Below are 26,937 nucleotides of genomic sequence, written 5' to 3' on the forward strand. Positions count from 1 at the left end.
AACCTGTATTTATTACCCTAAATAGCTTTTAACGACTAAAACTTTACGTAACCTTTTAAAATTACCTGCATAGGTAAAATACGTTAAACAAGAGTAGAAACATATATGCAGTATAACAAAGTAACCTTAAATTTGTATCAATATACAAAAGTCCATACCAGTGTAAAATATTTGAGACTGGTGGCTTTTGAAAAGTAGACTCAACAGTCTACCCTTCAGTCTCATCATTTTATACTATATCCCCTTTTGTTCCTTCAGAAAGAGATCTTGAATCTAACTCCTTTGTCTAGTTTTTCCTGACTATGACCAATAACAACTTATACCAACCCCTTAATGATGTTGAACATCTGTGACTCATTGAATGACCAAAGTTATCAGCTGTTCAGCTTTTTATTAAACCAATCCAAGTGACAAATCTTCACAGTGTACAAAAGATTATTCCACAACAGAGTAAGCTAAAGACTACGTTCTCTGCTTACAACAAAATAGAGGTTCATAGGGAAACACTCACTTTTCACCTGGAGATCTCATCTCTAACTCAAGTGACTTTAGTTAAAGGGAATAAAAACTATTCTTCCAACCTTATGGGACATGATAAAAATATATGCGTGTGTGTGTGTGTGTGTGTGTGTGTGTGTGTGTGTGTGTGTGTGTAAGGGTATATATTTTAAATTAAAAACTTCCTGTAAGACAGAAGCTTAGATCTCAATTGCTGTACATTGTTCCTGTCTTCATTCTCTTCTTGTTTGCCCTTCTGCTACCTCTTTGAGATTATAGAGAATATGAGAATAGCCCCCCCAAGCTTATTTGACCACTTTGTCTCCAGTTGGTGGAACTCTCTGGGAAGGATTAGGAGGTATGACCCTGATGGAGGAGATGTGTTATTGGGGCCAGGTTTTGAGGTTTCAAAAGACTCACATCATTCCCAGTGTGCTCTCTCTGCTTTATCATTGTGGGTCAGAATGTGAGCTCTCAGCTGTTCCTGCCATCATGTCTTTGCTCTGCCATCATGGACTCTAACCCCTGAAACTGTAAGCCAAATAAATGCTATCTTATATAATTTACCTTGGTCATGATTTTTTTTACAGCAATAGAAAAGTAACTAAGACACTCTAAATTGCTTTTGTTCTGTTTTTGTTTTAAAATTCTACTTCAGTTAAAATATTTTAAACACAGGGATTTTTTTGTGTCTTTGATTTTAAAGATTTGAAGATGGAATGTCTACAGGACAGTCAAGAGTTAAATATGCAAAAATTAAGGACTTCAGAACTCATACTTAATAAAGCGAAACAAAAAATGAGAGAACTTACAATTAACATCAGAATGAAAGAAGATCTGATCAAAGAGTTAATAAAAACAGGTAATGGTGTCTTGTGCTTGTGTGAGAAAGAAAAGTACCTGAGGTTGCCCTGATGTGGTGGCATGAAGCTCACAACCGCCCCTGTACTTGGGTGTGTCTCGCCAGCATGTGCACAAGTTTGTGAGGCCAGGACTTGCCTTGGAATTGCTCTCAACAGTGTTAGCTCTATGTAGATGAATTATGACATTTAGTATGTGGATCTAAAAGGAATATATTTATCTCAGCTTTCTTTTCTTCCTGTAGAGCATAGGATTAAGCCCAGGACCTAGCTGAACCTCACCTCTATAATCCTAGCACTTTAGAGGATGAGAAGGATGATTTCTGTGAGTTCGAGGACAATCTGGACCAGCTAGTGAATTCCAGGCCAGTCTGGGCTACAGAGTGACATCACTCTGAACTACAACAACAGTAATAACAAAACCAAAGCAAAGTCAGCTTAGGTGTTTGCATGTGCTGTTCAGTAAGTTGTGCCCTAACAATAATTGTCTCCCTCCCTCCCTCCCTCCCTCCCTTCCTTTCTTTCTTTTTGGTTTTTCAAGACAGAGTTTCTCTGTGTTGTTTGGAGACTGTCCTGGAACTCTGTAGACCAGATTGGCCTTGAACTCACAGAAATCTGCTTGCTTCTGCCTCCGGAGTGTTGGGATTAAAGGCTGTGCCATCACTGCCCAGTTATTTTTTTTCAATAATGATTTTTAACTATTAGTCACCATTGACTTAAATAGTTCACTTTAATTTTTTTCTATATTGGAGATTGAAAGTAGGACTTTGAGCACAGCACACAAGCACTCTCCCAGTGGGCTGTATCCCCAGCCTTATAGTTTATTGGTAACATTAAATATTGTACTTTGGATATTTTGTAATTTTATTTCTCTCAAAGTGTAAAGATTTGGTCTTAAGAGTTATTTTCTTTGATGAGCCAAGCTTTTATCTCTTGTCCTGTGTCTGACTTTTGTCAGGTTGGGGTGGACACACATCGTAAGGCAGGTTAGGTTTGCCTTAAGGGCAACTCGGGCTCTTTGGTCTTTTTCTTCCCAGTAGTCTAAATGGTCAAACCTGACAAATTTGAACTTCAGTGAAGAATTGAAGCTAGGCAGTTTGGATACTCACCTTAGGAGACCTGGATAGAGGTGGGCAGTCCTTGGGCTTCCCACAGGTCAGGGAACCCTGATTGCTCTTCGAGCAGATTAGGGAGGGTGACTTGATCGGGGGAGGGGGAGGGAAATGGGAGGCGGTTGCGGGGAGGAGGCAGAAATCCTTAATAAATAAATAAATAAATAAATAAAAAAAAATGGAAAAAAAAAAAGATGAAAGAGACACCATCTTTTATTTCTAATTCCTATGCAAAATGACTCTGGTCTCATTTAAGGGAACTGAAGAAAATGTTTCCTTGTGTGGGAGTGGGGTGAAGAGCTGTGTGTTAGCTCTGTATTAAAGGATACTTTTAAAAATTAAATTAATTTATCTGTTGTGTGTCTGTACGTACATGCCACAGCATCGATACAGAGTCTATTCTTCTGTCATGGGTTCCCAGGATTGAACTCAGTTTCACAGGCTTGGCAGCAAGCGTCTTTACCTACTGAGCTGTCTTGCTTGCCGTAGATTAAAGGTTTCCTAATAGATATAACAGTCAGCTGTATTGTGAACCTTATGTAGGTCCTGATTAAAATAAACCAATTAAAAAGACATAGTAAAGCTGGAAGTGCGGGTCTGAAGCAGCGGGCACTCATGCTGTGCTGGGATAGAGACTTTGTGGTTTTGTCTGCACTTGACACAGGTAGTTTTCAGGGAATATAAATGGAATGATGTAATATCTGGGATCCAGCTGTGGTGGCGCACACCTTTAATCCTGGCACTCAGGAGGCAGAGACAGGTTGGTCTTTGTGAGTTTGAGACCAACCAGGACTATATAGCAAGATCTAAGCCACCCAGGGCTACATAGTGAGACCTTGTCTCAAAACAACAACAAAATAGTATTTGGGATCCATATTGAGGCAAACTGAAGTGAAAATAGGCTTTACTGAAATAGCTGCTACCAATACTTATCTCTTAAATCTAAGCAACGGGATACCATCTATTAGTCCTTTATTTTTAATGTGTTAAAATATTTCATAATAAAGTTTCCATTTTTCTGGAGACAGGTTCCTGGCTGTACTGGAACTTACTCTGCAGACCAGGCTGGCCTCAAACTTATAGGGATCCACCTGCCTCTGCCTCCCAAATGCTGAGATTGAAGGCATTTGCCATCCCACCTGGCATAATAAAGTTTCTTAAGAAAAATATTTCGCCTGGCAGTGGTGGCATGTGCCTTTAATATTAGCACTTAAGAGGCAGAGGTATGCAGATCACAGTGAGTTCAAGTCCAGCCTGGTCTACAAGACAAGTTCCGGGACAGCCATGGCTGTTTCGCAGAGAAACCCTGCCTCGAAGGAAAAAAAAAAGCCTAACTGTTGTTTAAATTAGCAGAAAGTATTTCATATTGTTTTTAACTTAAGAAGACATCGTGGATAGTAAAAAGCTAAAGTATTCTAACTAAGAAGAAAAGCCCCTCCTAGGAGCTTTTATTCTTTTAATGTGTGTGGATATTTCACCAGCGTGCATGTGTGTACCACATGTGTGCCTGGTACCCACAGAGGCCAGAAGAGGACATTGGATTCCCTGGAACTGGAGCTTGGGTACTATGTGGGTGCTAGGAAATAAACTCAGGTCTTCAGGAAGAGTAGCCAGTCTCTCTAACTGCTGAGCCACTTCTCTGGTCTTCTCATCTCTTAGATAAAGCTCTGCACTAGCAAACCTCAGCTGCAAATTTGGAAGATAGAAACAACTTGCTGAGGCTGAAGAGCCCTGAGTTTGCTTCCCAGCACTCACATGGGGCGGCTCATAAACCATTCCCCACTCCAGCTGCAGACCACTGGACAGCCTCTTCTGGCCCCAGTGGGTACCGCACACATGGACATCTACATATACAAATACACACGTTTGTTCATACATAAAAAATTGATCTCATTAAACATTATAACATTAAAACACAAAGGATAAACTAGTGAAGAGATCAGCTAGAACCGGATGGGGACAGTTCTGAAGAGGGCTTGGAGCTCAAGCTGGGTGTTGAATGTAACTGCGTGTCGTTTTAGAGTAGAGGGCTGGAGCTGTGGTTTGTAATCACTCTTCTTCCTGTGTCTCGGTGAAGGTAACAATGCCAAGTCTGTGAGCAGACAGTATTCTTTGAAGGTAACAAAACTGGAACACGAAGCTGAGCAAGCGAGAGTGGAGCTCACTGAAACCCGAAAGCAGCTGCAGGAGCTGGAGAGCAAAGACCTTTCTGATGCTGCTTTGAAGGTAAAACTGCAGAAAGAGTTCCGTAAGAAGATGGACGCTGCCAAGCTGAGAGTTCAGGTGAGTGGCTGACCTCATACGGCCATCCTTCCTTGGGTTTGCTTGGTTTTGTGGTTTGAAACAGTCTCATGTTAGCCTTGGCTGTCCTGGGACTCACTATGTGGACCAGGCTGGCCTCAAACTCAGAGATCTGTTTACCTGTTTTTCTGAGTGCTAGGATTAAAGGCATGCACCACCATGGCTAGCCAAGCCTTCCTTTCTTAACTCTTGATTTCTACTGGGCTGAGGGTGAAGCTCAGGGGTAGAGTCCTTACTTAGTATGTGGGAGACCCTGATTTTGATCTCCAGCAGCACAGAAAGAAAACAAGTCTCGTCTTAGGAGATTCCTGTGTTGAGAGAAATGGGATCCAGTTTTTAGTTTTAAGTCCTCAGAGCTGTATGACATTTCCTTTTGCCTAGTGTGCCCATTACTTTATTTATTTGCAGTCTGGATAGTCTATTTTTTTATTCTGTAAACATTAAATATTGGCATAAAATTATTTATAGTACGACATCAAGGTAGCAGAAGTTGTATTCTCTTCTGAAGGACAGAATTTTAACAGTTGAGGGCTGCATGTAAAGGGGAGGTACCAGTATGACACTTTGTAGACGGTCTTTAGGACCAGAACCGATTGCTTTAAAAGTAGCCTTGAGTGCTGCAACTCAGGCTTCATTTCCAAGACCTTTGGATTTGGCTACAACTTTAGGAAGCGTTAAAGCTGCTTTTCCGGGGTTAGGGTGTTGCTTGGTGAGTTCAGTTCGGAGGGAACACACACACCTTATTCAGGAAGAATATTCTGTACAGAAAGGTTTTCATGCAAGGGAGCCATTTCCAAGAACTTTGAAGATTCTAGAATGCCTCTTCCAGTTCTTTTTTTATGTAGTTTGTTTGCTTTGTGTTTTTGAGGCAGGATTTTAGTATGTAGCCAAGACTGGCTTCCACACCATTGTCCTGCCTCAGCCTCTTGAGTGCTTGGATTAAAGGGGTATGTTAGCATATCTAGGTTGTTTTTTTTAAATCTACTGTTTCCATATTGTAGAAACATATTTATATTGTCCGCATTTGTAGATAGAGTTGACTTATAATTGGCCTAGTCAGAGCTCTATTACTAGGATGTTTAAGGTAGTACTAGAGACTTCAGAAGGAAGGGCTCCTTTGGTCTGCTCACCTCTGTATCTCAACAGTGGTAAATCCTGACATACCAGAGGGTGGCAGCGGGCATTTATCTTGTTGAAAATAAAAATGACAGTTCCACTCAAAAAAAAAAAAACAAAACAAAAAACCTAATAAAACTCTGAATAGATGGAACTTATTTTGCTTTTCCTGTTTTCTGCTGTATAGTCTTTTTTACTCATGGTACTGAAAAGGAAAAAAAAAGGAGCAACTTGACCTCAGAGAAGCACATCTGTTTAAGGAGGGCTGAAACAGATGTGCCCTTTAGAAGGTCCTGTGCTCTGATGAGTGCAGCCACAGCTGAGGGGTGTGGTGCTGGCTGGTGTTAAGACAAGGCTGTAGTAATCGTCTGCTCACCGTCCTCAACGTGCTGTGCGCACGCCCAAAAGGAATAAGTATCTTTAATCACCGCCCTTGGCGGTGGAGGTTTTTCCATTACTCACAAAGAAAGAAAGTTAAGTGACTCATCTCAAGTTGCAGAATGTAATACTAGTTTTCAGTACGGTAGTGTGCATCTTAGAATATTGAAATATTAGTGTTTTTATTCCAACAAAACAGTTTGTTTCCATTTTAAAACTTAATTTTTAAGGTTGTGAAAATGTTATATTTTCAAAGAGAGCTATATTCTGCATTCATACTATAATGTTGATACAGGTGTACTTCTGAGCCTCTGTGGAATAAATGTGGAATACAGTGACAGCCTTACTTGTTTTTTAAATAAGTTTGTTATGCTGCACACTAATATTTAGTAGTATATTAAAAACACTCAAAATGGTAGCGTTGTTAAGTTTTGTTATTATCGTAGTAAGTGACAGAGCCAGCATAAGATTGCAGTATGCTGGTGGGACCTGTGTCACAGTGTTGGTTCATGATTTGCAATGAAATACAGTCAGTCAGTGCACAACTTCCTTCATCAAGAAATCTTGCATGACCAAGAATGGCAGAAATAGTCTTTTCTAGGGAAGGTCCCCCAATTGGCTGTCCAACACCAGGTGGCCAACTCTAACATCATATACATACAAGTAACATTATACAGACTGAGCAGTTGCATTTATATACTTAGGAATACACACACACACACACACACACACACACACACACACACACAAAACAGCAATTAAAGAAGTAGAGACCATCAGTTTGAGAGAGATCAGGGAGCATGCAGAGAAGGTGAGGGAGGGAAGGGAAAGGAGGAAATGATGTGATTATATTTTAATTTCAAGAACTATATATAAGAAAAAGTCTTTAAGGAGCTGGTAAGATGGCACACTGCTATACTTCCAACATTCAGAGATCTGAGGATTGCAAGTTCAAGCCCAACCTGAACTCTTTTCTGTCTGACATAAACAAGATGTCTTGCATGGAAATAATATTACCTCAGCCTAAAAGCATGCTTTGCAGTGCAAGCCGCAGTCTGACCAGGCTGGTTCATAGACTGACTTGGAATAGCACTGCTGTAAGTTGTACTGTTTCCATGAATATTTAAATCAGAACAAATTGTTTATATTAACAATCTTTTGCTATAATGAAGATAATAATTACTTATGACGTGTATAATTTATTAATGACGTTTATAATTTTGTTTGTTTGTTTGTTTGTGAGATAGTCTCTTGGGTATCCTGGAACTTTCTGTGTAGAACAGGCTGGATTTGAACTTGTGGTCATCTTTTTGTTTTTGCCTTCTGAAGCTAAGATAGCCACCATTCCCTATTCCCGGAGCTTCTCCCAGTGCCATGATACAAGTCTTATATGTGTCGTTTGTTTGACTGGGATTACCTTGTAGCATGCTGGCATTTAATACTGCTATAAACGGTGGAAACCATGAGCATGTTTTAGTGCTGCTAACAGATAACTATAGATGTGGTGGGCTTTCAGGGCAGACGACAGTGCTAGTCAACTTCTTCAAAGATTGAATGATTCAGGCTACAGTTGAATCAGAAAAATAGGAGTGGAATATTGTGTAGTCGTGTACAAAGCAGGAAGTTTTAGAGCTCCAGGAGCTATAGAAAAGACATGCATGTCTCCCTACATCTGATGAACATGCCACAAATAATTTGTCACAGGACAGGACAGGTAGATATAGAGTCTGGGGTAGCATAATTTTATTTATAAACTCAGTTTTGTGTTCTAATTTTTACCACATATGTGATCATCCTGCCTCAGGCTTTACAGTGCTGAGAATATGGGTGTGAGCCCCTGTGCGTGTGTGTGTTAGAGAGAGAGAGAGAGATGTGTGTGTGTGTGTGTGTGTGTGAGAGAGAGAGAGAGAGAGAGAGAGAGAGAGGTGTGTATTAGAGAGAGAGAGAGAGGTGTGTGTGTATTAGAGAGAAAGAAACGTGTGTGTGAGAGAGATGTGTGTGTATTAGAGAGAGAGATGTGTGTGTGTGTGTGTGTGAGAGAGAGAGAGAGAGAGGTGTGTGTGTATTAGAGAGAGAGAGATGTGTGTGTGTGTGTGTGAGAGAGAGAGAGAGAGAGAGAGAGAGAGGTGTGTGTGTATTAGAGAGAGAGAGATGTGTGTGTGTATTAGAGAGAGAGAGATGTGTGTGTGTGTGTGTGAGAGAGCGAGAGGTGTGTGTGTGTGAGAGGGGGGGGGTTGTGTGAGAGAGAGAGGTGTATGTGTATTAGAGAGAGAGAGGTGTGTGTGTGAGAGAGAGAGGTGTGTGTGTGTGAGAGAGGGGGGTTGTGTGAGAGAGAGAGGAAGAGAGAAAGAGAGAGAGAGATACAGTTTACTGAATATACCGCAGAGGTTTGCAGACTATACTAAACAGAATACTTCATGCCATCTATATTTTAAATTAGACTCATCATAAAGCAAAAGAGGTGGTTTCCTCTGATTGTCAACACAGGTTTCAGCTTTCTTTGGATATCTGATGAAAGTACAGGGTTTTCTTCAATTACAGAGTTAGAAGTAAGAGATTCTAACTCAAATGCTTTTAAAAGGAGTGTAGAAAAGTAAGCATGTATTGATGAGCCTGACCAAAATAAATGTAAATCCAAGACAGTGGCCACCCTTACCACTGAGGAAATGAGAGAAATATGCTTTCTTATTCTGGATTATTCCATGTGTTCCCAGGTCTTACAGAAGAAGCAGCAAGATAGTAAGAAGCTAGCCTCACTTTCCATCCAGAATGAGAGGCGCGCCAGCGAGCTGGAGCAGAATGTGGATCACCTGAAATACCAGAAAGTGCAGCTGCAGAGAAGGCTTCATGAGGAGAGCGAGAAAAAGAAGCACCTGGATGCAGAGATTAAGAGAGACCAGCAAAAAATCAAAGTAATACTGTCCATACTTCCTGCTTAGCATTGTATGAGATAGCAAAGGCTCGGGCTGAAGCCCAGGCTCATTCGGCTGCCCTGTGTAGTGTCTCTGGCCTTGCCTGTGTTTCAGTGATGTCCTCTTTCCTGTAAAGCTCTCGGCCACATAGTAAAACCTGTTAATCAACTCTGAGGACTGCCTTGAAGGTTTTGACATCACAAGTTACAATGATAAAAACTCAGATCTTTAAGGATGTCAAAAATGTAAGCTTATAAAGGTCACTTTGTACACGGCACCATTTGTAAAGGACTGCTCATTTTCCAAAGTGCTTTGCCGTACGCTGTTCCTGCTGCTGGGTGGGAGAGTTCAGCTGGAGTGCTAGCATCCCCTTCAGAGTGCGAGTGAGCCAGTCTGCATACCCGGTGTTCTATGGAGTGGATAGCTGGAAAGGAACATGGGCCAGCCTGCAATCTGGAGCCAGGCTGGCATTGTGTTCACCGCCAGCTTTCTCTGCTCCTGCACGAGGTGCATGGAGAAAAGCATTAGACCTCCCTGAGTTTGTTTCTTCTTAACTAAAGTTGCCTTCATCAGACTTAGCTCCAGGACTCTGGAAAAGAAGTGGACAATCCTAAAAATACTTCCTAGCTCTGTGTGCCAGGCTCCGTTCTGTTGAAACAGCAAACAGAACTCAAGGTTGCAGCATAATTAGAAATGCCCTAGGATGTTTTTAAGTGACGACTTATTTCTAGAGTGGTTGTAGAGACTCAGGAAACAAAAGACAATGGCGTCTGTTCCTGCAGCACCCACCTTCCTCCATTGCCAGCATCCCAGATTAGATGTATTTTAACATGGGTTGTAATCTGCCTTCAGACCATTTCAAAGCCAACACAGAACCTAGTTATGGAACTTACGACGTATTTGCCCATCCTAAAATTTTGGGGGTGGAGGGGTCTTTATTATCCCTTTCCGTTTACTTAATATAACCTTTAGAGTTCAATTTGATCTTTTTTTTAAGTTTTTTTAATTGATATTTATTGAGCTCTACATTTTTCTTTGCTCCCCTCCCTGCCTCCCTTTCCCCACTTCAACCCTCCCCCAAGGTCCCCATGCTCCCAATTTACTCAGGAGATTTTGTCTTTTTCTACTTTCTACTTCCCATGTAGATTAGTTCTATGTAAGTCTCTCTTAGTGTCCGCATTGTTGTTTAAGTTCTCTGGGATTGTGGTTTGTAGGCTGGCTTTCTTTGCTTTATTTTTAAAAGCTACCTATGAGTGAGTACATGTGATAATTGTCTTTCTGTGTCTGGGTTACCTCACTCAAAATAATGTTTTCTAACTCCATCCATTTTCCTGCAAAATTCAAGATATTTTCCTGCTGTGTATACTCCATTGTGTAAATGTACCACATTTTCTTTATCCATTCTTCGGTTGAGGGGCATTTAGTTGTTTCCATGTTTTGGCTATGACAAACAAAGCTGCTATGAACATAGTTGAGCATATGTCCTTGTGGCATGATTGATCATCCTTTGGATATATACCCAAAAGTGGTATTACTGGGTCTTGAGGAAGGTTGTTTCCTAATTTTCTGAGAAATCACCACATTGACATCCAAAAGAGTTTGTACCAGCTTGCATTCCTACCAGCAATGCAGAAGTGTTCCCTTTTATTCATAACCTCTCCAGCATAAGTTGTCATAGGTGTTTTTGATCTTGGTCTTTCTTACAGGTATAAGATGGAATCTCAGAGTCATTTTGATTTGCATTTCTCTGATGACTAAGGATGTTAAACATTTCCTTAAGTGTCTTTCAGCCATTTTAGATTCCTCTGTTGAGAGTTCTCTGTTTAGGTCTGTACTCCATTTTTTTTTATTGGATTATGTGTTCTTTTGGTTCCAATTTCTTGAGTTCTTTGTATATTTTGGAGATCAGACCTCTGTCTGATGTGGGGTTAGTGAAGATCTTTTCCCATTCTGTAGGCTGTCGTTTTGTCTTGTTGACCGTGTCCTTTGCTTTACAGAAGCTTCTCAGTTTTAGGAGGTCCCATTTATTAATTGTTTCTCTCAGTGTCTGTGCTGCTGGAGTTATATTTAGGAAGTGGTTTTTTTTTGGTTTTTCGAGACAGGGTTTCTCTGTGGTTTTGGAGCCTGTCCTGGAACTAGCTCTTGTAGACCAGGCTGGTTATGGGCCTATTTTCATTCTTCTACATGTTGATATCCAGTTATGCCAGCACCACTTGTTAAATATACTTTCTTTTTTCCATTTGATATTTTTTGCTTCTTTGTCAAAAATCAAATGTTCGAAGATATATGGATTGATATCTGGGTCTTCTATTCGGTTCCATTGGTCCTCCTGTCTGTTCTTATGCCAATACCAGGCTGTTTTCAGTACTGTAGCTCTGTAGTAGAGTTTGAAGTCAGAGATTGTGATGCCTCCAGGAGTTCTTTTATTGCACAGGACTGTTTTGGCTATCCTGGGTTTTTTGCTTTTCCATATGAAGTTGAGTACCAATTCTTTCGAGGTCTTTGAAGAATTTTGCTGGGATTTTAGTTGGCATTGTATTGAATCTGTCCATGCTAAATTTTTTATTATAATTTTTTGTTGGAATATAATTTCTTCACCATACAATGGGCTTTGATATATTGTTAAATTTTATTTTTATTATAATTTTTAATTTTTCATTCTTGCACTTATTTTTGTGTGTGTGTGGAAGTCAGAGGACAAGGTGCAGGAGTCTGTCCTTTCCTTCCACTCTCCTCACATCTGAGGAGTTTGTGAGTCAAACTCTTGTCGGCAGGCTTGGTGACAAGCGCCTTGCCTACTGAGCCAGCTTGTTAGCCCTGTCAATTTTCATGAAGTATGACAAAATATATATAATATAAAACTTACCATCCAACGCTTATAAATGTTTAATTATGTGGCATTATTATATTCACAGCGAGGTGCAGCCATCATAGTTGTTTTTTAAACATTGTCAAGACTTCAGAGAGAAACTCTGAGTAACTGTTAATAGCAATCCCTGTCCCCTTTCCTCAGCTCCCGATAAGCTCTGATGGATCTTGTCTCTGTGAATCTGCATTTTCATGTATTTCTTGTACATGGGAAGATCCGTCCCTTGGCATTCGTTGGTGCTGTAGGACCTGTCGGAGCCTCACCCCCCTCACTGTGGCACTGGGTGCAGTGTGTGTGTGCCAGCTCCTGAGGATGAGACAGGCTGGCTTGTCATCAGTTTGAAGCCAGCCTGGGCAAACAGCAAGACCATCGCCCCTCTCCCAACAGGGTTTCTCTGTGTAGACCTGGCTGTCCTGGAACTCCCTCCAGAGACCAGGCTGGCCTTGAACTCACAGAGATACGCCTACCTCTGCCTCCCAAGGGCTGGGATTAGAGGCGTGCACCACTGTGTCCGGCCTGTTTATTCGTTTCACTTTTACCCATCAGTGGATGCTGAGGTTGGACTTTCTAGCTGTTGTTCATAAGAACATTGATGTGGTATTGTTGACTTTAAATTTACAAGTGTTTAAGTTCCTTTAGCTTTCTGAGGAACTGCCAGTGGCTGGGTTTCTATAGCAACAGCAGCATCATTTTTGCATTCCTACTAGCAACACAGAGTAGATTTTATTATAACATTTTCTGGCCTCGAACTCACAGAGATCTGCCTGCCTCTCCCTCCCGAGTGCTGGGATTAAAGGTGTGCGCCACCACAACTTGGCTCTTTTTATTTATTCTTATACATCACATCCCTAGTGTAGTTTCTTCTCTCTCCACTTCTTCAGCTTCCTCCCCCCACATACCTCCCTCTCTTCCCCAGATCCACTCCTCCATTTCCCTTCAGAAAAGAGCAGGCCTCTCAAGGATATCAAACAAATCTAGCATAGCAAGTTACAGTAAGACCAGGCACATCCCCTCTCGTTTAGGATTTATGAGGAAAAGGCAGGCAAAAGAGTCAGAGACAGTCCCCACTTCTACTGCTGGGCGTCCCACAAGAACACCAAGCTACACAACCATAATGTATATACAGAGGACTTAGCTCAGACCCATGCAGGCTCCATGTTCTGGTCTCTGTGAGTCCCTGAGAGCCCTGCAGAGTTGAATCTGTGGACCATATTCTTCTGTCCTTGACTCCTCTGGCTCCTGCAGTCTATCCTCTCCCTCTGGTCTGCCTAACGTTTGCTTGCGGATCCCTGCATCTGCTCACATCAGCTGCTGGATAAAGCTGGATAATGACTGGGCTAGGCGCCAGTCCATGAGTATAGCAGGATATCATTAGGAATCATTTTATTGACTTTGTTTAGTCAGCCGTGTTTGGTTCTCTCCCAGGTCTCTCTGGGAGGTCCAGCCTTAGGCTCCTGGCCCTCCAGGGACTCTCAGGCATGGGCTCCCTCTTGTGGTCTGGGCCTCACTTTGGACCTTTATTGGCCTCTTCCATAAGTTTTGCACCACATTTACCCCAGCAGGACAAGCTGTAGGTTGGAGGTTTTGTGGGTGGTAGTCCCACCACCAGAAGCCTTGCCTGGTTACAGAAGATGGCTGGTTTAGGCTCCACATCCCCCATTCCTAGGAGTCTTCACTAGGGTCAGCTTCACAGATTCCAGGGAGTTCCTACTGCTCTAGGTTCTACATTGGTCTCCTAATGCCTCCCCATTTAAAATCATCTCTTCCAGTACTCTCTTCCTGTTCCCATCCCCACCTGCCCTACCCACCCTTGATAGCTTTTCTATTTCCCCTTCCCAGGGAGATCCATGCATCCCCTCTTGAGCCCTCCTTGTTATTTAGCCTCTCTGGGTCTGTCGTATGGATATCCTTTACTTTACAGCTAGTATCCACATATAAGTGAGTGCATGCCATGTCTGTCTTTCTGGTCTGGGTTACTTCACTCAGGATGATCTTTTCTAGTTCCATCCATTTGCTTGCAAATTTTATGTTATCATTTTTTTGGCAGCTAAGCAATACTCCATTGTGTAAATGTACTACATTTTATCTGCTCTTCATTTGAGGGGCATCCAGGTTGTTTCTAGTCTGTGACTCTTATGAATAAAGCTGCTATGAACACACTTGAGTTAGTGTCCCCACTGTAGGATGGAGTGTCCTTTGGGTATACTCCCAAGAGTGGTATAGCTGGGTCTATGAATAGATAGATTCCCAGGATTTTCAGGAACTGCCATACTGATTTTCATAGTGGCTGTACAAGTTTACGCTCCCACCAGCCATGGAGGAGTGTTCCCTTGCTTCACATCCTCGCTAGCATGAGCTGTCACTTGTGTCTTTGATTAACCGTCCTGACAAATGTAAGATGGAATCTCAGAGTTGTTTTGATTTGCATTTCCTTGGTGGCTAAGGATATTGAACATTTCTTTAAGCGGTTCTCAGTCATTTTAGATTCTTCGGTTGAGAATTCTGTTTAAATCTGTACTCCATTATCTGGTTTGTTGATGTCTAGTTTCTTGAGTTCTTTATATATATTGGGTAGTAGCACTCTTTCAGATGTTCGGTTGGTGAATATGACATTTTCCCACATGGACCTACTATATTTGGATGTCTCCTGCTTCCCCCTGCTATCCCTTTACCCCCCTCTCACTCCTGTTAACCCCTTTCTCTTCTAATCCCACTTCGCTCCCCTTCATTTTCCTCTTTTATTTATTTTGCTGTTGCCCACTGCTCACTTGAGTTGTGTACAGGAGCATGTATTCCTTACCAGCAGCTATACCACTGCAGAGAGTGTTCTCCCTCCCCTATTTGAGTTGTGTACAGGAGCATGTATTCCTTACCAGCAGCTATACCACTGCAGAGAGTGTTCTCCCTCCCCTATTTGAGTTGTGCGCAGGAGCATGTATTCCTTACCAGCAGCTATACCACTGCAGAGAGTGTTCTCCCTCCCCTGTCAACTGCTCACAAATCCTTGTTGGGGGGAGGGGGTCATGAGTCCCGCCCCTTTCCATGGCAGGGTGTTGAAAGGCCCAGTCATATGGGGTATAATGCTATTCTGTTTTTCTATTTTGAGGCAAGGTCTCATATAGTTCAGCCTGGCCTCCAACTCACTATATAACCAAAGATGGCCTTGATGAACATCCGATCCTCCTCTCCCTGCGTGCTGGGATTCCAGGCTTGCACAGCCATGCCCTGTTTATGTGGTGCTGGGGACTGAACCCAGGACTTCTGCCTCCTAGACAGGACTTGTACCAGTTGAGCTGCGCCCTCATCACATCCCTGCAATGTTTTTGATGTCAAGTCCAAGGCCATGAAGAACTTAGCCTGTATTTGCTCACAGAAGCTGTATGGTTGTAGCTTATACAGTCAGCTTGTTAATCTGTTTGGTGTTGGTTTTCATATTTGATGCGATGCACAGGCCTGGCTTCATTCATTTGCATGTAGAATTATAGTTGTACCAGCACCCTCTGTTGAGGATGCTATTCTTTCTTCCTGATGGAACTGACAAGGGTGTTGTCAAAACTAAGTTTGGGTTGGGAAATGGGGGACATTGGTTGAAGGATACAGAGCTAGATGGGTGAGTCCAGACTTCTGACGGGCAGATGACTGACGACAGCTAACAAATGGTGTATTTAAAGAAAGCTGGATCTAATGACTCAGGCTTGGAATTCCCACATTCAAGGGGCTGAGGCAGGAGGATTGCAAATTCAAGGTCAAAATAGGCTATATCTTGAGATCCTGCCTCCAAAAAACTTGGCCCCCGGACTAGAGATTGGGAAGAGTAAAGGAACAAGGTAGCCCAGCATCCTCAATCCTGGGTCCCAGGGCTAGGGAGGGGCAGAAGACCGCACTCAGGGTGAGTGTCAGAACAGAGGGGAACCCAGAGGAGAAGTAAAAAGAAGGGATGTGAGTCAGTGACGCAGCTAAAGGTGGGAGGCAGAGGCCAGACACCCAGGATAGCTCAGCAGACGGGGAGGGGAGTGGACAGGGAAAACCCATCTGGTCTGCTGAATGCAGTTAGAGATTAGTCAAGGGGGGCGGTGAGCATGAAGGAGAGAGAATCACTGGCTGTGCTCAGGTGCTGGCCCTGACTGTTGAAGTCTGCATGTGAGCGCGGGTGCTGGGCTTGCTCTGTATGGTCCCTAGTATAGCCTAGCATGGGTGCTGCGCCTGTCTGTGGGCCACTGGGCTCTCTGGCTTAGGTCACATCCCCACCTCATGGACCCTCTTTACTTAGAGGTATTCTCCAGCTCAGGTCTCAGAATACAGCCCTGTGACATTTGTTTTGGATTTTCGGAATGAGACATCCCAGGAGGGACTGTTGCCTCTAACTTGTCCGTGCTGTTTGAGTGCTGAGAAGAGAGGGTTTTCCTGGTTTCCTTCCCTCTGCCAGTGTAGTCTGCTGCAAGCACCTCCTCTCCCTCCCCCCCCTCCCTTCCTTCCCCTCCTTTCTTCCTTCTCCCTCCACACCCTCGGTCCTATAGAACTACCTGTGCAGTTTCTGAGGCTTGCCTTTGTCCTGCTCTGTCATTCTGTAGGCTGCAGTTGTCCTTAACCAGTCAGGGATAGGCCCTCTAGGACAGACTCCCCACTTTTCTCCTCTCTTCTGTTTTCCAAACTTCCCTTTCTTTCTTTGCTGCTGAAAATGGTGTTTGCCATTGCCTACCACCTTGGAGGGCAGTGCCCTCCAGCTGTCCCTGGAGCAAGTTCTAGAGGGCAGCCTGAGAGTGGGTGTTACTGCCATCTTCCGGAATGTCGGTTGCCAGTTTGTAGTGTTTCTAATTCTGTCCCTGTTGTAAGCAACTCAGGGCCTTGGTCTCTGTTCTTCCATCCATATAAGGATCAGGCCTGCCTGTCAGACTGTGCTTTGGGGGTTTCACGTAACACAGGCCAACGCTTACCTCAGACAGAGTGCTGTCTAAATCCATGCTATAACCTGCTGAAATGAAACTCTACCTACAGCTTGAACTTTTACACTCTGCAGTAATTGTTCAGTGTAGGTATTCCAGGAAAAGAAACAGATTGCTCCAAGTGTAGTAAGATTATATTCATTCCTGTAAAACAAAGAACCATGCTCAGTCCAAAAGGAGGTAACTTAGTCTGTCTCTCCACTTCATACTTGTCTAAACCATTTCCAGAGCATAGAATGGCTTGTTCACAGGCTCGCTTCTCTGCTTTGTCTTAGCTGCACTAGACTGGGAACTCAGGGTCTTTTATGGATGAAGCTTGCACTGGCCACCTGAGCCGCATCCCTGTGATGAAGACTTGGCTTTTGCTTGGCTTTGAGACAGAGTGTGTCTCTGTCACTCAGGCTGACCTACAGCATGTGCTCCTGCCCCAGCCTCCAGAGTGCTTTGGTTACAGTCATAGACAGACACCATACTGAGCTTTTGCAAAGAAATATGGGAGAATGTCTAAAATTATGGGTTGTGCTGAGCTTTATTAGTTATACCCACCTGTTTCCTTCTTACATGGAGTTTACAGTAGTCCTGTTTCCGTGCTGTCTCTGCAAGGGACAAATGTAGCAAGCTTTCTTGTTGGACTCTCTTTGGACGGCCAGCCCAAAAGTAACGACATAGAGACTTGGATTTAATTATGAAGGCTTAGTCTTACCTTAGGCTTGCCCCCAATAGCTCTTATAACTTAAACCAATCTGCATTCTACCAAGTGATATCTTTACCTCTTCTCATTTCTGTGTGTTCAACTTGTTCTGTATCTCTTGGTATCTTCTGCATGCCCAGATTCTTCTCAGTTTTCCTCTGCCTGGAAATCCTGTCTATGCCTCTTGCCTAGATACTGGCCATTCAGCTTTGTAGACAAGTTTCTGTCCCACCTGGCCCCACAGCAGTTCAGTCCCAAAGAAACACACAGAGGCTTGTATTAATTATAAACTGTTTGGGGTGTTAGCTCAGGTGGCTCTTAGAACTTAAATTAACCCATAATTCTTGTCTATCTTTAGCCACGTGGCTTGGTACCTTTCTGTAATAAGGCATTCTCATCTTGCTTCTTCTGGGCCTGGGTGGTGACTGACTCTACCTTTCCCCTTCCCAGAACTCTCTTAGTCTGGTTGCCCTGCCTATACTTTCTGCCTGGCTACTGGCCAGTAAGTGTTTTTATTAAACCAGTATGAGTGACAAATCTTTACCATGTACAAGCATTATCCCATGGCATTTCCCCTCTTTTTCTTTTCAAAACAAGAACTCTGAATCTAATCTCCTTAGTTTAGATTTTTTCCTGATCATTATTTATAACAACTTGTAACCAACACACTAAATAAAGACAAACATTCATAATCCATTTTTCTTGGGAATGTGGGCCTAATTTTCTAGGATACTTCCTGTTGACTGGGGGCACTGATAATCTTATGGGGACCCAAAGAAAATTTAGGATTATGTTCAAATCTTGACTGGAGTAGTCTGTGAGGCTGAATCCTCTCAGCCAGCAGTCTTGAAGCTTGTTCTGGTTGTAGAACTCAGAGGAAGCAGCAACACAGTTGCTCTGAGATGTTGGATCATCTGGGACATCTGTTCCTATTGGAGACTTTTCAGGGGTTCTTCCTTGATCAAACCTGATTTTTCTTTATGCAGAATGAATCCACAACCTCTCATTTCCTGTGAAAACAAAAGCAAAACCTTTTTCCCAAAGTAGCATATCTTTTGACTTATATTTTGAAGTCAAGATATTTTTAAAATATATATGTTGGTTTAACCCAGCAGCATTTATAATCAAATGTCTTTGAGCAGCTGTTGCTCCTTCCTCAGAAGTCAAACAATTCAAAGACAACACAATAACATACAGTATCCAGATTCTCTGTGTGTTTTCCATCTTTATGTGGCTTTAAAAAAAAACTCTATTTCTTTTTCTTTTTTGATTATCTGAAACAGGGTTTCTCTGTGTTTCTCTGACTGTCTTGGATCTCACTCTGTAGACCAGGCTGGCCTCTAACTTACAGAGATCCACCTGTCTCTGCCTCCCCAGAGCTGGGATTAAAGGTGTGCACCACCATGCCCAGCCTAGCTCTTACACTTTCAATTAAGCCATACTCCTTATTTAAGCTCTGCCCCGTGGTGGTACCCTTATTAGGATGGCATATTCATCTCCTGCTCTCTGTGTCTGGCAGGCAACTCCTGACCTGCCCTTCTTCCCATCATCCTTAGTTTGGTCGCCCCATCTATACTTTCTGTCTGACTACTGGCCAATCAGCACTTTATTAAACCAATTTAAGTGACAAATCTTTACAGTGTACAAGAGGACTATTTCATAGCAAGCCTCTCAAGTAGTAAGAGTATAGGCGTAAACTATGCTCTGCTAAGCACAAAATTTAACCGATTGAAGTCAGTAGATAAAAAAATTATGAGGTGGACTCGCTGTGAAAGTAACTCACGCTCTCATCCTCTGTACTTCTCCATCGTAGGTCAGTAACAACCTACATGTAACCAAACATCTGCTCAAATTACTCTGAAAGTTTAAATAATCCTTAGTTCTCTTGAGTTAGAAGGCCAGGCCCCTTAGTCTCTTCCTTCCATGTTTCTTTCCCTGAGTTGCTGTCTAGCACATATGAAGCATCTCATCCACGGCCTCCTTCCTGACTCCCGGTATCAGTAGTAGAGGAACACCATGAGCATGGGGCGTCTTGATTCAGTCCTGCAGACGTGGAGGGAAGCTAGTGGAGCTGGGGAGTGCTCTCGACAAGGCTTGAGTCTGTCTGACCTTACAAGGCTTTTCTCAAGCTGTAGGCTCCCATTTTTAACATGCTTACCATTTTTAATTCTGTATATTTGGGTGTGTATGTGCCTGTGAGCACAGGTCCCCCAGAGGTCAGAGACACCTGATCCCCCAGAGCTTGTGGTACAGCGGTGGTGAGCCCCCCAACATGGGTTCTGGGCACTCAGGTCTTCTGTGAGATCAGTACCCACTCTTAACTACCAAGCCGCTGCTCCAGCCCGAGAGTGATTCTGCACTGCAGACTTGCATTCTTACTCCCAACTCAGACACAGCACATCGCAGGTGGCTGTGAGGGCCACAGTCTCGGAAAGGAAGAGAAAACACGCGGAAATCTGTAGCACAAAATGAGAAAGCTTCAGTTTCGTTAGCAAACCCTGACCTTATTGCCTTGGAGCCAAACTAGCCTCACTCTTCATCATATTTTGCTCTTGTAATAGGCGTGTGAATGCTGAGAACCCCTCTAAGACGGTGGGTGTAAACGCAGCAGGGTACATGTGGCATGCATGTGGCTGTGGGATCTGACGAGCATTGGAAGGGATGAGGGAAGCGGAGAGAGCAGAGAAAGAATGCTCATCTGAGTATTAACGAGAGGCGGGGAGTAAAGGTGAGTAAGGCGTTTTAATTTCTCTGTGTGCAGGACCTGCAGTTAAAAACCGGGCAAGGAGAAGGTCTGACCCCAAAGGCTGAGGACCTCGATGGACTTAACTCGAACAGAAGAAAAGGTCCTTTTAGAGGTGTGGACCAAGTCCAGGTTGGTCAGCTCTGTTCAGTATTTCTAATTCTCTTCAATTTGATGAGAGAGAGCCTCAATATAGGTTAAAAAAATAGCAGATTCTGAATAAAATCTTCAAATGTTAGATTTTTTTGTTGCTTGTTTGTAAAATGTCCTGTATTTCTTTCAAAAATGTTACTAAATTATTTGTCATCCAGAAATGTGTTATCATCTTATGTTGGCAGAAATGATTTTTTTAAATATGGTATGAAATCCATGTTCTAGATTATATTTAGTCCCATTAAAGACAGATGTCTTCTCAGACAGGTATATTTTTAAAATCCAGAGCTCTACTTTCAAACAGAACCAAATTATGTATGTACTACAACATATTATCGTATTTTTGTGTTATACTTTAAAATAAAACCAAAACCTGTAAACTAAATTCAAAGGTCAAAAAAATTAAAAATATTTATATAAGAAAAACAGTGTAGTTAAAATTGTAATCATATTCAGAATACAAATGCATCTATTTAAATTTTGAAAATATTTACATTTTACATATTTTAATAGTAACATTTAGAGCATGGCCCTATTCCCATAGATACCATTTACACTCAGAAATATTTTCAACAGTTGTCTTTTTGTCTATTGGAAACTCCACTCACACTTGAGAGATGCTATAAATATTAACTTAATTGTGGATTCCTAAGGCCTTTTCCTGGAGGCTAAACTGAGGTGTTTGAACAGGTACAGTGTGGTGTGGGTTGACAGTGCTTACAGGATCATACTTCATAGGTCTGTTCTGAGATTTGGCTGCCTTTGCATCTTTTTTGCTTCGGCTACATTGCTCCCTTTTCTCCTGCATTTTTATTACCTTGTGGCCTTTGTGCAGTTGCTTTGTGACAGGGTCTCAGGTAAGCCCAGATTACTCTGAAACTTTCCTATGTAGGTAGATGGCCCTGAACTTCTGATCTTCGTGCTTCTGCTCTGGAGTGCAGGCATGGGACCCTGTGTCTGGTTCTCACTGTCTTGGTATAGATTTCTAGTTCTTTCTATGGGGCCCAGGAGAGACCGGAAAACAGTGCTCTGTTGACATCTCTGTTTATTTGTTGTTTTAGTGATTTAAAGACATTTCAATGTGTTTGTGATGGCATGTGTTTTAGTCGTGTTTTATGTATGTCTCTACTTGCTCCTGGTCGTGTCTAACAGAATACTATCACGCTTTGTATGCCCCCCCACCCTTCATTTTGTTTTGTGGCCTTTGAAGTTGACAATCTACAAAGTCAATTTCTTTTCCATGGAGTATTTATTCCATTGATTGATTGAATAAGGCATTTATTTACTTACTCATTTGACCTTGTATCGAGTGCCGTCTGCAGGCCAGGCAGCATAGGGAACTGGCTGTAGGGAGCTGACCAGACCGCCCTTGCAGTCCATCGAGTAGCTGGGGGGTGGCAGGCTGAGAGAGCAACTGCCAGTGGGAGCCTAGTCTCTGCAGCAGTGATCTTAACAGACGTGAAGAAAACCGTGATGCTTTTGTCAGACAGAAATAGCTGGAATGTGCCACTGTGGGCCAATAAATTATAACTCCCTATAAAACAACACAGCAGCATGCTCTCAGAATCACCAGAGCCATGGGAACAGGAACTGCTCTGATAATTGTAGCGTTCATTTTAAGTTTCAGCCTCTTGAAATGGTATAATTTTTGTGGTGGGGGAGTAACAAACCATAGTGTTTCTTTTAATATAGAAATTGGATGAGCAAAAGAAATGGTTAGATGAAGAAGTAGAGAAAGTTTTGAACCAACGCCAAGAACTAGAGATGCTGGAGGAAGACCTGAAGAAACGTGAAGCCATTGTCTCTAAGAAGGAAGCCCTGCTCCAGGAGAAGAGCCAGCTGGAAAATAAGAAGCTGCGATCTAGTCAGGTATCATGCTTGTTAGTTTTCTCTTCTTCTGGGATATGCTCTCTCTAAAAGGGAAATCCGGATCTGGGTAAATGGCTAAGAGACTAAGAGCACTGGCTGCCCCTCCAGGGGTTCGAGGTTTGATCTCAGCACACACATGGAAGCTTAAACCATTTCTATACAACTCATGTCCCAGGGAATCTCTTCTGGCCTCCTTAGGCACCAGGCATACACATGGAACACAACCATACATTCAGACAAAACACCTTTAAAGCATAAAAAATTAGAAAAATTAAAAGGTAAATCACGAACTTATTAAATAATTTGCTTTCCGTGGGCTGGAGAGATGGCTCAGCGGTTAAGAGTACTGCCTGTTCTTCCAAAGGTCCTGAGTTCAATTCCCAGCAACCACATGGTGGCTCACAACCATCTGTAATGAGATCTGGTGTCCTCTTCTGACCTGCAGACATACATGCAGACAGAATACTGAGAATACTGTATACATAATAAACAAATCTTTTTTTATAAAAAAGTAATTTGCTTTCCATCCAAGGGTGAGGACCTGAGTTCAGATCTGAGAACCCACATAAAAGTGGGGGATGGAAACTTTCACTTGTAATTTCTGTGGGATTCCTGGGCCTGGCTAGCCACCCTGGTCAAATCACCAAGCTCCAGGTCCACTGAGAGACCCTGTCTCAAAACATAATGTGAAAAAGCCAGTGAGGAAGACACCTAATGCTGACTTCTGGCCTCGAAACTCATGTTCACATGTGTGCACACACAGATACACATGCACATAAAGATCAACTGTAGTTAAAAGGAAAGTTATTCCCAGTTCTGCTGCTTTATCTAGTGACTGTCACTGGAGCATTGAGACTCTTAAGTAACATGCTCAATGTTCTCCAAGTATGACTTATTATCACGTGATGGTAAAATATATGGGACATAAAATTGACCTCTTGTGTTTGGTTCTTTACCAGTGTTCTCTGAGCCTGGTCTGGCCATGAGCCTCTGCCTCAGGCTGGGGCTAGGATCATAGGACATGCTGTGGTCATGGCCAGCTTACAGTTGACTTTTAAAGTCCAGTTTGTGCGTTCACAGGCATTAATACCTACAGTGCTGTTTAACTGTGGTTTACAGCAGCATCTGAAGTTGGTGGTTTACACACAGGTCAGAATACCAGAAGAACCAATTAAAAGGAATGAAGGAGGATTATTTGGGCACATGGTTCTGCTTATTATTATGATATGTTGAACCTTATGATAGTTTATGTGTATGTTAGAAACCATATGGAAGTATATAATACAATATCTTTACAAATTATTTTAAGTTATAATGGACATATCCACAAATCTGACCAGATTCTTATATTTTCTGACCATAATGAAATAAGAATAAAAAGTATGCGGAAACACACCAAATACTAACATCTTAAGAAACCGTAACAGTCTTACCATGTAATGAGCTAAGGAATAAAATAATAAAAAGAAAAATGCCGCCTCTCAAAACCTTTGATTTTTTTTTAATGAGTCAGTGTTTTGCCTGCATGTATAGTGCACTATATGTGTGCAGTGCCCAAGGAGGCCAGAAGAGGGCGCCGGATTCCCTGGGACTGGTTACATTGTTAACTGTCTTATGAATGCTGGGAACTGAAAGACCATCCTGCCTGAGCAGCCAGTGCTCTTGACTGAGCCACCTCCCTGGCCCCCATAACTTCATACTTCAAACCCATATATCTTTAAAGAACCTTTAAATTTAAGATTTTAGTTAATGGATCCCTTGAGAAAGTTTATGGAAGAAAATAAAAAATAAAAATAGAACCATTCAGTATCTTATTGATGTTTTTTTTTCTGTTTTCTAAGCTATCTGAATTTCTTGTAACTCTCTTTCTACTGGTGGTTGTGTCTTTTAGGACTTAAGCACAGATTGTCTGAAAATATCGGATCGCCTGAGCTCGTTGGAGCAAGAGTTGACGGAGAAAAGTTTGCAACTTGAGAGCTGCACAGCCGAGGAGAAAATAAAGATCTCAGAGCAGGTTCAGGCACTCCAGAAAGAAAAGGATAAGCTCCAGCGACAAAGGGACAGTGTGGATGAGAAGCTTCAGAGTGGCAGAGTGCTGTCCCCCAAAGTAAGTCAGTACTCCTTGGAGCTGGAGCTATCCTATGACGAGTGATGTGGGTCACGTGATCATAAACCTGATAAACCGTTCTGTGTCAGCTAATGAGTTCATCTGGCGTCTGTGTGGTACTGTAAGCCATGCTTGGGGAGACAGATGTCCTCACAGAATGGCATTCCGCATGGACCCTTCTGGACCGCCAGGCACTAGAGAATCCACACGTCCCTTGAGTGTGGCACTAGGGAACCAATACTCAACATCCCTTATGCATGCCTCCTCAGCTGATTCTCACCTGAAATCACAGATCACAGGAAAGCCTCTCCCATTGATCTTTCAAGGAGAGCACATAACCTGCTTTTCCTCTCTCACATTTTGAGGGATGCGCCCATGTGCACAAACCATGGTGTGTTGTGGGGTCAGGACAACGTGGAGCAAACAGCTCTCCCTTCTTACCATGTGGGACTCAAGGGTCAGGCTTGGCCCTCCACTCATCTGTCACCTGGGTAGTTCACTTACATAAAACATGCCTATGACATTGAGAGTTAATTCTTTCTATAAAAACTTGGCTGAAGAAAAGGCTGGTTTTTCAGAGAAAATTCTCCACCATTCAAATGAAAATACAAATTCCAATAAGATACCTTCCAGCTAGAGTTTTCATCTGAGAGGTCATATAGCTCTTCCCATCTGGTTTTGGTTTTGGATTTTTGAGACAGGGTTTCTTTGTGCTGCCCTGGTTATCCTGGAATTAGCCTTGAACTCGAGATCCACCTGCCTCTGCCCGCCAACTGCTAGGATTAAAAGCATGCACCATCACCACCCTTGCTGTTTTCTTTTTTATGTAAGAATTGATTCATTCATTGGCTGTCAATGAATGAATTGACTTGGTCCTTTAGAACATGTTTTATTTCAGTGGGAAATGATCCTAATGTCCTGAAACTTCTCTCCGAATATTTATCGTTATGGCCCATCATTGCCAAAGCAAGGGCAGCTGCCGAAAAAAGGTGAACTTCAGGAGCCTTGTGCCTTATGTGTTAGCCTGGGCAAGAGGGGGCATTAGAGGAGCTCCTGATAAAACAGCGGGAAGGGTACCATGTAAGTCTCCTGTAAATCCAGTGTTGAATGGACTGATGAAGGGAATTCAGCCTACCTTAGACAGCAGTCTGTTAGCTGAAAGGACACATCTGTTCACTACTTTATGACTTAGAGCCCCTAGAGCTCCAAACTTTCAGATAAGCACCTAAACACAGCAAGCTTTAAGGAATTCTGTCTGCCCAGGACCGCTACTAGGAAAACATGTAGAGGAAAACAAAGCAAGCCAACTGCTAGGTTGTGTTTCTCCTGAGAATCCATATTCTCATGGGAAGATGGACATATTAGAAACTGAATCCCTAAAGAACATTAAACAGATGATTATGGGTGCTGTAGTAAAGCTATAGTTACATTATCTACACACAGTAGTGCAGGGGTCATCTGGGAAAGCTGTCTTAGTGCTGCCATGGTTGATTGCAACTCTAAGTTGGATTTTGAAAAACATGGTGAATGTTTTGATAGGGCCATTACGAGGTAGAGCAGCCGGAAGTGAGAAACCTGTTTGCAGAGGGCAGAGCCCCTTGCTAGTAGACAGTGAAACCGTGGTAGTTAGTACATACCCACATCCTAGCATTTGGGAGGCCGGTGCAAGTCAAGGCCAGCGACATGTGAGGTCGCTCTCACAGGAAATGGCTTCTGTTCCCTGTGGAATTCTGTGGCAGAACATTGGCAACACTCCCTGAACAATACCATCCCAGGTGGAACCCAGCAGGGTTCCGCTGAGCCTTGCAAGCTTCTCTGGCTTTCTTTGGCGTAGTGTGGAAGTGCCTCTGCTCTCTCTGCTGTGTTCTAAAGCCAAGGTCAACACTCAATAGGTTGCCAGTGGCGCATTATCAGAAGGAGATTCTAAAGTGACCAGGACGTGAATAGGTATGGGATAGCTTGCAATTTTGATGTTTTTAAATTGCTTCAAATTATTTTCTCTTTTTACAGTCATTATTTTTCTAATTATATTGTTTACAATAAATGATAGACATTAGATCATTTTAGTAGCAGATTGCCCAACAATTCATTGGAAACAAAACACTTCCATTTTTTGTTGAAATACAAAAATTAAAATTTACATATTTGAGACTGGGTGGTGGTGGCACACACCTTTATTCCCAGTACTCAGGAGGCAGAGGCAGGCAGATCTCTGTGAGTTCAAGGCCAGCCTGGTCTACAGAGTGAGTTCCAGGACAGCCAGAGCTTCACAGAGAAACCCTGTCTCAAAAAAACAAAACAAAAAAATAAAAAAAAGGAGGAGGAGCTCAAAGTCTCTTAGGGCTGGAGAGATGGCTCAGTGGTTAAGAGCACTGGCTGCTCGTC

At 42.7% G+C, this 26,937-nt stretch overlaps 1 protein-coding gene across 1 annotated transcript in view; it reads left to right on the top strand.

Annotated features, from left to right (window-relative positions):
* Nucleotides 1-26,937, top strand: part of Kif27 (kinesin family member 27) — a 66,556-nt gene that overhangs the window by 28,490 nt on the left and 11,129 nt on the right. Inside the window, exons 8-13 of the mRNA XM_075969442.1 lie at nt 1,205-1,360; nt 4,548-4,753; nt 8,980-9,177; nt 20,442-20,555; nt 22,269-22,445; nt 24,337-24,552. Of these exons, the coding sequence (XP_075825557.1) occupies nt 1,205-1,360; nt 4,548-4,753; nt 8,980-9,177; nt 20,442-20,555; nt 22,269-22,445; nt 24,337-24,552 (1,067 nt within the window). The remainder of the gene's footprint in view (nt 1-1,204; nt 1,361-4,547; nt 4,754-8,979; nt 9,178-20,441; nt 20,556-22,268; nt 22,446-24,336; nt 24,553-26,937) is intronic.

The sequence above is a fragment of the Microtus pennsylvanicus genome, chromosome 4 (assembly GCF_037038515.1).
Source record: "Microtus pennsylvanicus isolate mMicPen1 chromosome 4, mMicPen1.hap1, whole genome shotgun sequence".
In the NCBI taxonomy this organism is placed as follows: domain Eukaryota; kingdom Metazoa; phylum Chordata; class Mammalia; order Rodentia; family Cricetidae; genus Microtus; species Microtus pennsylvanicus.